The 14,985-nt window shown below is 35.6% G+C and overlaps 1 protein-coding gene across 2 annotated transcripts in view; it reads right to left on the reverse strand.

Moving 5' to 3' along the window:
- Nucleotides 1-12,204, reverse strand: part of LOC104058401 (uncharacterized) — a 39,935-nt gene extending 27,731 nt beyond the window's left edge. Inside the window, exons 1-3 of one of the 2 annotated variants that reach the window (XM_054053988.1) lie at nt 12,065-12,204; nt 4,423-4,514; nt 967-3,441 (exon numbers count right to left, since the gene is read on the reverse strand). In XM_054053988.1, coding sequence (XP_053909963.1) covers nt 967-3,441; nt 4,423-4,480 — 2,533 coding nt within the window. In that variant the 5' untranslated portion in view covers nt 4,481-4,514; nt 12,065-12,204. The remainder of the gene's footprint in view (nt 1-966; nt 3,442-4,422; nt 4,515-12,064) is intronic. The other variant, XM_054053989.1, reaches the window with a different exon arrangement.
- Between the last annotated feature and the right edge of the window lie 2,781 nt (nt 12,205-14,985).

The following is a 14,985-nucleotide window of genomic DNA, read 5'->3' on the forward strand; positions in this document are numbered from 1 at the left end:
CTAGAGTGACCATCCAGTCTGATTACCTGACCCCTTCAGGGCCAAAATTTAAAGCACACTATGAAGGGCATTGTTCAAATGCCTCTTAAACACTGATAGATAGGCTTGGGACATTGATCTCTCTAGGAAGACTGTTTCAGTGACTACCCTGATAGTACAGAAATGTTTCCTAATGTCCAGTTTAAACCTCCTCTGGTGCAGTTTTGAAACATTCCCAAGCATCCTATGCATATGTATAGGACACAGGTACATATGTGTGTACATACTCACAATTTTAAAAGCTTACATTGTACTGTTGATTTCTCAGTATGACTTCACGTGTTTATTATTCTAAACACTTCTTTTAAATGACCGGTTATGGATATGGGTAGATGGATTACAGAAGAGAAGACAATAAAGTTTGCAAGAGAATAGCATTCAAAAATAATTTTTCATATGCGGTTTTCTTTACTACTTAAAGGGAGGAGCAAAAGTTAAATGATGCACTGTGGTCATTCCATGACACATAAAGGCTCAGCCAGTATTAGGACCCAGTTGTACCTAGAATTCAGTATTTGATTAGATCACACGGATTCCAGAAATAGATTTATGTGGTCTTAATCACTGAGTAGAGCTCTGAGTTCATGCCATATTGTAACTGCAAAAAGCCTTTCCTGTTTTGGTGTTTGCTTCTCTGATTAGAAGCATAGTCTGGGTTGGCCCACTTCTTGGGCAAAACTGCATTAAAATTTCCCTTTTTTTTTTTTTTTTTTAAATTTAAGTTACTTGGCTCTACAAGATGGATCCTAAGATCCTCAACGCAATTACTGCATTTTAAAACAAAATGGCCAAACATACAAACACGATCCTTTTGTAGATTTATAATATACTTTTATTTTCCCACAAAAGCCATCACCAAAGTACTAACCCACAAATGCAAAAGGTGTGTAAAAGTGATATTAACTGCAGAAGTCTTATAACACCTACCTTTCTGACTAATCTGTTTTACTAATGGTGGGGGGTTATCCGTATTCTGATGAAAATCTCCCATTTCAATCAATTTCTCAACTTCATCAGAGTTGGATTTGGCTAACTGAGGCAGTTGATATGCTCCATGCTCTTTCCTTAAGCTACCATGAGTTGACTGTTCACTGCAAAAGTTCTCTGGTCTTTCCTCAACACGAGTGTGTTCTGTGAAATTCTCTTCTATATATGCTGAAGAGGTAGATAATATGGCAACTTGTGCTGAATCATAATGGCAATCGGATTCAACAAGCGTATTCCCTGATAAGTCCTGTATCTCAGAAGAGCTTTCTGATTCATTATTTATGTCATGCTCCTCAGGATCTAATAGCAAGGGTGACAGCAAGGATTTTTCTTGTCTACTACAGGGAAGTTTAGGCTCTTTTCTTACTGCAGAGCTGAAGGAATCAGGTATCAGTTTAGTGTCTCCTTGGATGAGTCTTCGTTCCAGTTCTCCAGTTATAACAGTCATTACTGACCCCCTCCTTTTCTTTATTACTTCAGGCATTGCAGGGGCTGAGTGAGCATTTTGCTGTAAAGCTGAAAGCTGTTTTGGGGCACTTTCTGTAGATGCATAATTAGTACTCTCCTTGTCATTAATAAGTTCACCTGAAGGACTTCTAAAATGTGGAGAGACCTGTATCAGCTGAGCTTTGTTCTGCAGTTCAGTGTGCTTTGCTGGAGAGTTGTACTCTGGTGTCCCTTCATTTAAAGCATCTTTGGTAGACTCAGAGTCTTCCTCCTGTATGGCTATGTTTCTCAGAGGCTCTGCATGCCCATTTTCTTTTTTCTCATTTACAGTACCACTGGAATGAAGACTCTCTATTACTGTTTCTTCTGTTTCTTCGCCTTGTCTCACATAGACTGCATAGCCATTTAGTAAAGAAGTGTCATCTAGACTTTCTTCAGGCTCAGATTGATAAATGGTAATATTATGATCGAATGATGTGAAAGCATACTGATAGGAAGACTTAAGGCCTCTCAGACTTCTCAGTGAGGAGGTCAAGTCAGGACACTTACAAAGTTCTGTATAGCTGGTGTGAACATGTGAGTTCCTATTATAGACATCTCCTGTTTTGGTCTCCTTAGGCAATACTTTTAAGGATGGCAATGAATAAAAGCCAGAATCTCTTCTAGGGTGAACTGGTGATGGTACCTCAAGGGCGGTGTCTGGGAAAGACTTTCTTCTTGTTGCTTTGTGTCCTGTGTCTCTGCATTTGTCACAGTTATTCCTTTCTTGACCCAATACATTGTTCTTACTGATGCACTTCTTCCCAGTGTTTGGGTTATTCAAAGTATTACTAGCTACAAGACAACTTGTGTTACTTCTTTGTGAAAGCAGTAATTTATCTTTTGAAAAATCTTCCTTTTCATTGGTATGGTCTTCATAGTCCTTATTGTTATGTTTACGGAAATAATTTTCTTCCTCCCACATTCTCAGGGCTGTAGACATGCTGTCAGATTCCTTTCTGTCATCAACAGGGTACAAAGATAACCCCTCTGCAATTGTATCCAAATGCATTTTTTCACAATCAGCAAATTCTTTAGGTGGAGGGAGAAGTGTACATCCATCTAGGAAAGTATAGTCTACTTTTTTATGAAATGTAAGAGATGACTCACAATCTGTATTGCCAGGCGCCTCTGTTGTAGAACAATCTGTTTCGTTCCAACATATATCTTCTTGTTCCCTGCTGCAAGTTTTGCTCCGTGTCTGTTCATCAGGTTTGATGTTAACCTTTAGATTTTTCTTTCTGCTAGTATATTCCACTTTAATTTCCTTTGCTTCAATGTTAATTTTCAGGGAGGCATTTTTATTAATGGCAGTTTGAAATTTATGTTTAGGGGATCCCTTATAATTTCCATTGTGTTCTGCTGAATGGTCAGTTGAAGGACACTGGTATTTTGAACATTTTGAACACTGGCTTTTCTGGTATTGTCTTTCGTGACAACATTTATTGTTCTTTGAACTTTTCCTTTTCTCATCTACAAGGTTTGTTCCTGAATCAAACAAAGAAGTGTTCTTAATTTCTACTTTCACATTAAAAGAACCACATTTTACTTCTGCAGTAATTTTTCCAGTAGGCAAACTAATGGACTCTGCAGTGTCTGGCTTGCCCCAGAGTGTAATTTTTCCTGTGGATGAGCCTTCTGACTCACCAAAGGTTACTGTTGCTAGGACTTCATCTTGCTGAGGAGAAAACATTTGAGGAGGGTAGTTCTTTTCTTTCTTTCCTTCTTTTTCACTGTCTGATACATTATCAAGGTCTCTATCTTCAGATGCATCTGAAGTACTCCGATTCTTGTTTTCATGATCTTTTCCATTTTCTTCAGTACCCTTTGCATCCAGTGGCTCAGTGAAGTGAGCCAGCGCCTCATCTGCTTTATTTTCAAGGCTTCCTACATTTTGCTGGCATTTACAAATGGCTGACAACCGTTCATCTAATTTAACGTGGAAAAAAGAAAAAAATATTTTTCCCATAATTTGATAAGCGGTATCACAAATGTACAATTAGATTTGAGATACTTTTAATATAAAATGCCTATTTGGTGTTTAAAGTGTAGCATATTTTCCATAACATTATTTTTTCATTTCAGTATTGACATATTTCTCTAAATAACCTGTTAAGTAATGAGAAGTCAGGTAAGCAGGGCAGGCCACATTAACCCACCCTGACTGGAGGAAATTACCACCTTTTTTTTTTTCTCAGAAACTGTTACAGTTGTTAAGGTATTCCACTTGCACTTAGAAAGATCTACCCTTTTTATTCCCATTACTCCTCTCAATATTTGCTTCACTCATGAACACACTGAGAGAATCAATACCCCATTGCGTGTTTGTAGTTTGGGGTAAATTAGGTAGAACTTGAATTTTCTAATACTTTTAGGGACGAACAAACAAAGGAATTAATATTGTCTCAGTCACACAGCAGATCAGTGGCACATTGCCAGGGCGTATGAGCCAGAGCTCCCCCACTGAAGCAGAAGAAAACATTGTTTCCGAGAAGGAGCTGTACTAGGCAAGATTTCATGGTGTTCCTACATATACATTAAGTTCTGCCTTGCTTGGGCTTTTTATAGACTAGGACCTGTGCATTAGAGGGCAAAAGTTTACAGTGAGACATCTACCTAAGCAGGATTAAAGAAACCAAGCTGTTAAATTTAGAAAGAGAAACTTAACAGCAAGAATGCTGAAAATGTGAGGCAATTAAATGTCAGCATATTTGGAAAGACTTTGTCAGATGTAAGTGGGATGGCAGCTCAACTAAAATAAAACAAGTAGACTCAGCAAGAGACAGCCTGTATTTACTTATGCTTCAGTCTAAATATTTCCAATTTGACAAACAGATTTATACACAAAGATGTATTTCTGGCTATGATTCTGATGTTTCTACTTCATATTGAACATATCTGTAAACTTACATTCTCTGGAATCAGAGGTCTTTCTGCCCTTGCAGCTTTTTCGTCTTTTTCTACTCATTTCCAAGAACTGAGGCCATCTGAGTTCCAGTCTTCTGTGTGGGAGGGAAAACATCAGATAATAAAAAAGTTTTTCTGCAATAATTTTAGTCTCTCATTCTCTCAGGCTCTCTCTCTTGGCTTTTCTTCTGTAAAAGAAGTGACTGGCAATAATGAAAAATAGAAAAATGCTAAAGCAGAAACTAATACATATATTATTTTCTCTTATTTATTTTGGACTAGGTTTTCAAATGTTTCTAAATAACAGCTTAAAATCAAGGCCTGATGATCTCAGGTATGAATCCTGAATCAATACTCTTTGAAGTCTGTGGGAGATTTGGGCCATGGCTGACCCTTTCCAGCCTAATGTTTTATCTGATTCTGATTAATAGAGATCAATATTTGCTGTTCTCTGCTGCACACAGAGACCAATGTATATCTCACAGTTTGAGTTATCCCTTGCATTTCTTTGTGGGAAGAAGAAAATTGTCTCAGACTCAGATTTTTTTCATCTTATAGGTGAACTTGTTAAATGTAAGGTTAACAGTTAATAATAATTAGTTAATAACAATTAGTTAATCAATAATTAATTTAAAATATTATTCTTTTCACACAATCAAGGAAATAAATATTTAAAAGTTCGTATAATCCACTGGCCTGGGAAATGTCACTATCTGACAGACCTAATGAAACAGTACCAAACACATGATCAGCCCAAGTGAAACACTATGGATGCTACTAATTGAGGCCTTTAATAATTTGAGACAAATGAAGAATCCCTGAATCCTCAACTATGAGCTTCGTACACGTTTAATTAGTCAATAAGTTTTCTACAGCTGATCACTGAAGTGACATCTTAAATTTATATTGAACTGAGCAGAACATCTAAAATCCAGATGTCACGGGAACACAGAATCATGGAGTGTTTTGGACTGAAAGGGATCATGAGGGTCACACAGGCCAACTTCCCTGCAGGAAGCAGGGACATCTTCAACTAAATCTGGTTGCTCAGAGGCCCATCCAACCTGACCTTGATTATTTCTGGGGGTGGGGCATCCACCATCTCTCTGAGTAATCTGTTCCAGTGCTTTACCACCATCAGTGTAAAAAATTTTCCCTAATATACAGTCTAAACTTCTCTTCTTTCAGTTTAAAACTATAACTAGGCCCTGCAAAAATGTTTTTCCCCATTATTCTTAAAAACCTGCTTTAAGTATAAAAAGGCCACCATAAGGTGTCCTTGGAGTCTTCTCTTCTCCAAGCTGAACAATCCCAACTCTCTCAGTCTGTCTTCATAGAGGAAGTGTTCCAGGCCTTTGATCATGTTAGTGGCCCTTCTCTCGACCTTCTCTAACAGGTCTGTGTCCTTCCTGTCCTGAAGGCTCTAGAGCTGCATGCAGTGTCCCAGGTGAGTTGTCAACAGAGCAGAGGGGCAGAATACTTCCCTCAACTTGCTGGCCAATGTTCTTTTGATACAGCTCAGCATATTGTTGGCCTTTGGGGCTGCAAGCACATTCCAGAGCCATCTATTATTTGCAGATGACTCTGGAAGATATTTTGCAGGTGACCGCAGTCATCTGCAAGTCATGTTATTCCTTTTGTACAGTGGAGCTGAGTGGATTTTGAAGGCATGGTGGAGCAGAAGAGGTCTGTATCCTATGCAGCAAGGTTACTATGTAGAAGCTATTTAATCAATTAGTACTGGTAGCATTTTCTGGGATTGATATTTCTTTGAAAATTTGACTAAAATTAATTTTTTTAAAGGATTAAAATATAATGAATATAGTAAACTTTCGAAAATACGTGTACCTGTTGGGATTTGCTTATGTTTATTTAATCCAGAGATTTTCCATTATATTTTAAATGACCTTGGAACAGATAATTCATAGTGTTTGAGATAGAAATATTTGAACCGCTAATACATCATTGGGATAGCATCCTGGTTCCAGCTAGCAAGGGCTAATTCCCTGGTTTTGGCAGCTAAAGTGTTAATTTTCATAAGAAGCTGGGGAAGGATGCAAAAATGGAGACATTCTCCCTTGTATATTTGGAAGATGCTCTAGGGAGATTGAGAAAGTTTTGTATTTATTGCACAGCAGACATTTTCAAAAGTTTGTCTACTTTCAGGAAGAAACTATACCTCTCTGTTTTTTCCAGGTGTTTTTAGTCAAAGCTTGACAGACAGACAATCCTTCCAGCTGAGATCTGTTCTCAGGGAGAAAATTATCCTAAATCCAAATACAGGGCCTCAAAGGATAAAGAGGCAAGGGCTAGGACTGATATTTCTCTCTAGTTTTGTATATGAGGCAGTGTCCTTCAATTTCAGATAAAAATCAATATTCTTTTTTTAAAGAGCTACATGTACAAGTATGCAAAGAGTATCAAACTCATATTTAGAGGTGTCTTACATTCTGAAAGATCTGCAGGCCAGTGTTCATATTTATGGCAATAAGAACAACAGTCTAACAGAGCTCCACAATCTGATTGTGCTATTTGATGTTTTCAGTAAGTTGTAACCAAGAAAACATTTATTCTTCTAGGAATTCTTGAAATTCAACCTAAGACAGATACCATATACTCAGTTCCTTCCCTTTCCCCTTTCCCTTCTTGATTTTCATGTTTGTCTTCCCCAAAAATTCTCTTTTGCTATACTTTTTCTTTGCCTTTCCCCAGGAATTCCACTTCCATTTTTTCCCCCCCTATCCTATGGTCAGTAATGAAATGGTTAATCTCAATACAGGAAATGTAATTACTAAGTTTCATCACTAACATGCTGCTTAAAATTATTTGCAGATCAAGAGGAGCTGTTTTACTTTAGTCTGTCTTTGTAATTGATAGATTACTTGAAAAAAAAAATCTGAATTTAACAGAATGCTGAATGAACCTTAGAGACCACGAATATATTTAGTACTTTAAGTGTTTAAGGCCTTTTCATTAGGGAAAAAATAATAGGCATGAGTAGAATCAGTTAGCAGTGGATTTGAATTATGATGGCTTTGGTGATAAAGGTTAGCATGCTGCAAAATGGGTGGAGGAGTAGAAAAGTGAAAAGAACATAGAACAATACCAAAAAGAAAAGAGGAAATACTGCAAGATAGGTGCTGGAATAGTAAGTAGAAAGTATTGTGGATAAATTTAAAGGAAAATCATATTCATTTATATTTCTCCTCATAGTCGTATGTTTTTGCCAGGTTTTGCCATGACAAAGCATCATAAAACTTTGCAGAATGAACTCTAGGTCTGAGAAGGTCACTAGTTCTCATTCAAATAGTGTGGGACAATCTGAAAGTTTTAAAGGTAGATAGCATTGGTTCTCTGCCTGCTACAATTGTGGGAAATGATACAGTACTTTCTAAAAATTACTAATCTGAGCACACAGCAGTGAAATCATCAGTAGAGTAGCCACAGGTCAAAGTTGCTCATAGTGGTAGAACTACAGTTTTTTCTATGTGGTCACAGATGTGAGATGTAGGTGAACAGGATGCTTAAATTGTGTTGTCTGGGATTTTTTTAGTTATTTCTGTAATTGGTAATTAGCAGATCAAAATTATAATTTAGAATATTTGCACTGTACGTTTGTGATTAAGATTACTATCTCTCAGATGTTAATTTTCTTATTTATATATTATTGATTTTAATTGCACATGCAGTGTGTTAAATTGTTGATATGTTAAAGCAATTTTCAAGTAAAAATTGGAAAGAACCTTTTGCGCAAATAATTCTGTTGTCTCTGCTGCACTTTGGTATGTTAATTTTTGCTTTCTCTGCTAAGGTTTACTACACCAGATAAAGCACCAGTTCCCCGCTATTCACTCATCTTTTCTATGAACTTTCCCCTTGCAATTACATTTGTGTGTTCTTGCTTTGTTGGCCCTACAGTTGAGATGTGCTAACAGAATTAGGAATATCATCACCTTCAATCCTTGTCACATGAAAAGAGCCATTGACTTGTGTAAGGATTAGTTGTATGTATCAGGACTGAAGGGTAAGACCCTGCATTAGGGACTATTTTGTGCACTGCTAGACACTGAACAAAAACCAGTCCGACTAAGCTAGATGAGAAAAGAGGTAATCAGCAATTCACTGGATGGAAGCTGACATCACATCCACTGACGTAATGCTCTATGGAATAGGTTATTTTTACTACACACACCAGTTAGGTCAGAATGACAACTTCTTAATTTTGAGTTAAAGATCACTCTCTACCATAACAATAGTTAGAACTCTGTCTAGAATATGTTTATTTACACTGTGAATAACATTTTTAGCAATATTTCTTTCAGAATAATTCAAGAGATATTCTCTCTCTCAAGCTCTGTGATAATAAGGGCAATAAAATACTTTTGTAACATATGCCTCTGAGATTATCTTGTTAGGCAGAAAAAGTTGCATTAAAAATGTTGAATGGAAGTATAATAAAAATATAGGAGTTATTTTACTTCATTCTTATTTATTTATATCATGAAGATTTTATGTCAAAATGTCTGTTGTTAAGTTTTATAAACAAGCATGTTCAGTCAACCTATACAGTAATGATGAGACACTAGCAGAAAAAAAAATTAAAAAAAGGAAAGGAAAATATGGAGAAAATATTTAATAATGTTGAATTGGAATGATGTGGTGGCCCAATAAATTTGCAAAATATTTAATTTTCTTTCAGGACAATATTAATTGCCCTTTTATATGACAAGTTTCTCTCCTATAATTTCCATACCTTATGTTGTAGAAGGCATGGCTATGAATATATTCAATGGCAGCTCTCTTAAGTTAATTTCCATTAAGTTCTATACCATTCACAGACTGTAAAACAACGATGTCACAGAACACCCAAACAAGCCTTTCTGAAACAAGAACCTGCTCTTTCCTTCTGTACATTTCAACTGCATCAACCTTTTCTGATTCACTTTGTGCCTCTCGATACAGAATCCTACCTGCTGTCTCCACTGCCCTAGATAACCTCGAACACACACAATTTTGTTCCCATTGACTTCCATGTGTCCCCTCTGGCATTGCTCAATATTTTTCTATTCTATACTAATTTTTGGTTCGACTTTGCTCCTCAAGTCACCAACTATATTTGGCCCAGTCTCTTACTGCTTAGTTCCTCTCCTTGCCTCCTTGATTTTAAATTGTGAATTCTTAATTTTACTCTTCTTACTGATTGTGTTTTGTGGCATACTACTTGTGCTGGCCTTTATGCATTGAGGCAGATATCCAGCAGACAATTTATTCTTAACAGAGACAACGCTATTAGAACGAAAAGTGTGTGAGAGACTAGTAGTTCCATACAGTGAGTAGGCAAAAAGGGGTCATCATTAATTTACCTCTTAGTCTTATTCAAGCATTTTCTGGATTTGCCCTTTTTTCTACAAAGATGCTCCATATGTCTTTATCAATCTCCCACTATTACCTTACAATTATATACCCTGAATAATTTCTGAATACCCATTTTGACAGTACCATTGCCAAAGAAATGAGAATGCAAGTGCCAGCAAATTCATAGAAATAAAATAGTTCAGCTATCATGGGCTCTTAATGCGTAAGCATTTCTACATTTTTAGCGAGAGGACAAGTCTCATAGGTCCAGCTTTCACTTCTTAAATTCTGCAAATCCACATATAAAACTAATTTTGTTATAAAGCTTCTACCTACTTAATAAGCTAACCTTGGTTTCTGTTTAATTATTTTGAGTTTTTGCAGCAAAAAGAAATAGTGTATCAATAAAGATAAGCATTTATTTAATATTTTGGAGATGTTTCACTTCTGTATCAGCATTGCTCATTTCTGCCCTCATTTAAAATATGCCCCTTTTTCCACCACAAAAAGTGGGGAACTAGTAGGTAGCCTGTGTGCTGTAAATGGTCCATATAAAGATCATGCGAAGATTTTAACACAAGTACTATACTGTGAATATTTCAACTTCAGATTTTTCCAGTGGTATCAGTTTAATGCCGAGCATATTTAACGTATTTATTATCATTTAGATAAAAAATTATTTCTAAAAACTGGCACAGAGGACATGCTTGATTGTGCACTATATCTGTGTTATACTGGATAAAATAATTTTGTCTTTAGTGAAAGTTCTGAATACATATTTAAAAAATATCCCATGTATTGCCATTTCTGTTTCTATTTTTCAACCTCTTCTATTTCTGTTTTAGAGACCAAAGGAAAAAGTGCTAATTTGAATGTTAGATGGATTAGCCCTTTTCTAGTCAGTGAGTTTGTCATTCTGATTTCTAGTGTGTTATCTTGTATTGTAGTCGCTTTTATTTCGGTTTCAGCATGTAATTCATGATTTGTCGCTATCAAATATGACAGCATGTAAACTAAATACCCTTCAGATGTGATGTGTTAGGTGGTCATGAAATTAGAAATCTCACTATAACACATGACCATTTCCAATAATGAAATATAATTTCTATAGTCAAAGATGCTACTGTCCATAAAGAACTGGAATTCTTTATTCAAGCCGATTTATTCAACATTTCTGAACTTCAGAATGTTCTTTCATCATAACAGAAATAATGTAAATCCAAAATCTTTGATTACACGTGAAACTCAGTTCACCAAAAGAGTAGTACACTATTTTAAAATGAGGTAGGTTTTATTTTGAGAATGTCTGTGACTACGAAATATAATTGACAAGTGAGAAAAATCCTTCATTTCTCATAGAAAGCAAAAAGGGTGAAAAACCCAATCCTAGCTTCCAGGATTTCAGTTCTTAAGCCTAAAATGGGGAAATTTAAAAAGCACATTTTCTGACTATGCAGTTGGTAGAGTCACTTTCTCTCAAAAAGTAATTTATGTATATAAATTAGGGGTAATTTGGCTTAGAATAACAAAAATTGGGATGTTTAATATTTCATAGGATATCTTTTAAATGTTTAATATTTCATAGGATATCTTTTAAAATTAGCAGACTTGTTGAGAAAATGTCTACATTTCTTCATTGAACTGGCAGAGCAACAGGGTTAGACTGTTTCTCTCCTTAAAGAGAAATAAATGCTTTACCACAGGTAGTTCAGTATGCAGGACAATGAAATGGTTGGAGAAAAAACTCTACTATCCAGCCTTATTTAATTGCTGCAAACAGAGTTTTTAAGCTCTGCTCAGCAATATGTAATATTTCTTTTTGATGAATAATCTTGTAGTCTTATCACAGCACCTGTCACATTCCACATCTCAAATATTAATTTGCATAAAGACAATAGAAATAACAAACTGAAGTTAATCTAGGTAGGCTTTATTTTTTAAAATTATGTATTACCACAATATAAGACCTTACATGATAAAATAAAATGACAGACAGTCTTATGAATCAAAAATCCATGTTAAATCCCTGTCATTCAGAAAAATGGTCTTATTTACTCACAATCAAAATCTATATGAAAAATTACTTCTATTTAGGAAACTATCATTCTTATTTATTCAGAAAAATAAACTATACACTGAGCTATAACTGAAATCCATTACAATATATCTACTGCGTAAAAGTGCAGAAATCCCATGCTTTATAAAAGTTATGATGAGTTAAAATAATTAGTATCTAATGACTACTACTTGACAGAGTGTCACTTAAAAAAAAAGGGAATTTTACACTTACAGTTACTAGGACCCAACATTAATTTTCCTCAGATACTTGCTTGCTGTTATGGATCCTGTGAACTGTTTGCTTTTCTAAGCTCATGAAGGATGTGCTGGCTGTTTTGCTAAGGCTTAATAGGATGAGAAGTTCAAATTTTTTTTTTTCTCGGACTTATCCACTTCCGTACTGTCAACCCCAGTCAGCAATGATATGCTCTCTATACACATATCCTTGCAGTCACTGAAGCAATAAAGGACTACTAGTTATTTAACAGCTAAAGCAGATAAAAAAAATAACAACTCAACTTACTGGGGCTTTATAAGATGTTTGTCTGAAAAGTCTTAATCAGATTACCTAATTAAAACTAAAGATAAAACAGGGAGCAATGTTTTTCATGGTCTTGCTCCACTTCTCTTTTCTATTTCTGTCTTCTAAGCTCAGAATCTGATTAGTATATTTAATTCCATGTAGCATTATGCCTGGTCTACCTCTAAGCAGCCCGTTGACATCCACTCCTTTTTCCTTTATGTTGTAGAATTCAAGATAATCATCTACCACCTTGACAATATTCCTACACAAAACACAATATAATGTGCATGCTATAGTATCAACACTGGAAAGATTTTATTTTTTCACACGCTTAGACATTTGCAATATGAAAAATGAGATAAAAGAAATGCACTTATAGGGACCAATGTAAAATTTGTAAAAAACTCATAATTAATATTGTATTACATGAGATGCCATTACATTTCATGAGTTTACAGCTTGGTTAGTTGCATAAGTTTTTTTTCTGTTTCAACACTGCATTTTTTTTTCCATTTTACTGAATTACTATTTCTATTATTTGTAAATTATTATAAGTCAAAAACCTGATAAAATACAGAATACTTAAAAACTAAATACTGAATAGAAATTAATTCTCATCAGTGCACAGGCAAATTGTGAGGAAAGGCATCTCCAGAATTTTCTGCTTTGGACATTTACATGTAATGAGTACTCTTTTTGCTCTGGTACCATTGTAGAAGCAACAGAGAAAAGATTGAGAAATCACTATTACAAAGCATGAAAAAAAACCCCTCTGTTTTTAGTGATTTAAGGAATACTATTTTCTTGCTGTACTGCATTAAGTTAGTGGCAAGAAATAGCCTGTTTGCAAAGCTGCAACCTTTTTGGATAAGGCATAGAACTCAAATCTTATGGAAGTGTTGCCCTGACCATATTTCAGCCAGAATCACTACACATTCACTTTAATTGTTGCTAAATTTAATTTGGCACTTTTCTAAAATTCTCTAATTACTAAATAACTGCAATTGCTGAATAACACATTTTTGCTCTCCAATTAGACATTTCATATGCAACCTGCAAACAATAACTATGCTTCAGAAAACTTCTATGCAGAGATATTTTCAACTGAAAATACAATCCTACAACCTGCAAATAGGTCAAATTAAACAATAAAAGGCCAGAAGCTCCACTTTAAATAACAGATTAAAACTACCAAATTTGTTTTCTTAAACAAGGGATATTTGCCATCTTGTCTGTGAACAGTTCACCTGCTGGGGAGGGGAAAAAAAGAAAAGAAAGCTTAAAATGGACTGCTGGTTTAGCTTTTAAAATGGGTACATGTCAAAAATTGTTGCAACACCAGAAGGTATAGGAGCTGAAAGATTACTAAAATATTATGTTCAGACTCGGGTATAATTCAAGTGCTGTTTTCTTCTTCAAATCATCCTTTTTCTGCTTTTTACGTATAGTAAAATGAAATGTTTCTAATAATTAATTAGCACTTTAACTGCAGATATACTTTGTTTGTACAGATTTTCAATTAAAAAAATAGTCTGATTCTTAATATCACACAATGTAAGAGACTGGAAGGGACCCCTAGAGATGCCCTAGTACCCCTATTGCTAAAGTAGGTTCACCTACAGCAGTTACACAGGAATACATGCGGGTGAGTTTTGAATATCTCCAGAGAAGGAGCTTCTACAGCCTCAACAGGCAGCCTGTTCCTGTGCTGTCACACTCATAGCAAAGAAGTTTTTTCTCAAGTTCAGGCAGAACTTCCTGTGTTCCAGTTGGTGCCCATTGACCCTTGTCCTGTTGCTGGGCACCACTGAGAAGAGTCTGGCCCCCAGAGTCTTGACACTCACTCTTTATGTACTTATAAGCCTTGATAAGATTCCCCTCTCAGCCTTCCAGCCTCCAGGCTAAACAGACCCAGGTCTCTCAGCCTTTCCTCAAAACAGAGATGCTCCAGTACTGGTTATGGATAATTTCTTCCGAGTTTCATTGCTACAAAGTCATTTTTACAGCAAGCCACCATGAAAAACTAATATTTGGATGGGTCTTATACATGTATTTTTAATTTCCTCAGTGTAATAAATTATTTCCTTTATGCTACTAGATTTGCTCTTTGCTTTATCCTCTCTTTTCCATCTGCTCCTCATTCCTTCCTTGTTAATCTCTCTTGATGTGTAGTGGTCATATGACTAGCCAAAAGTTCCTTGCATTTCCTAGCTTCCACCACTGCTTGCATTTTGACCAACGTTCTCGTTTGACTTGTACGAACAAACTGCAGCTAGGCTTCTTTTGTCCTACAATTTTTTTTAAAGATTAATTCCACTAACAACACATGGTCATGCTGGTAGTTGTAGTCCATGACAGCTTTCCATATTTCCCCTTCTATGCAAAAAGCAATTTTGAAAGGAAGTAGTGTATTGCTTCCTTTTTTCCAGATGGCTCAACAGATAACCTGATTTTCTTCATTTGTAGGTATAACTAAATAGAGAGAATGAAGCAATGTAATGATTTGACAACTGTTCCGAGACTGTCAGAAATGCTTCTTGCTTTAAAGTTTGATATGCAATGCCTTATAAAAAAGTTGCCGAGCATAGTATGACACTAGATGGAAGAAAAATAACTATTAAGATTTCTAA

The sequence above is a fragment of the Cuculus canorus genome, chromosome Z, assembly GCF_017976375.1.
Source record: "Cuculus canorus isolate bCucCan1 chromosome Z, bCucCan1.pri, whole genome shotgun sequence".
Classification (NCBI taxonomy): Eukaryota; Metazoa; Chordata; class Aves; order Cuculiformes; family Cuculidae; genus Cuculus; species Cuculus canorus.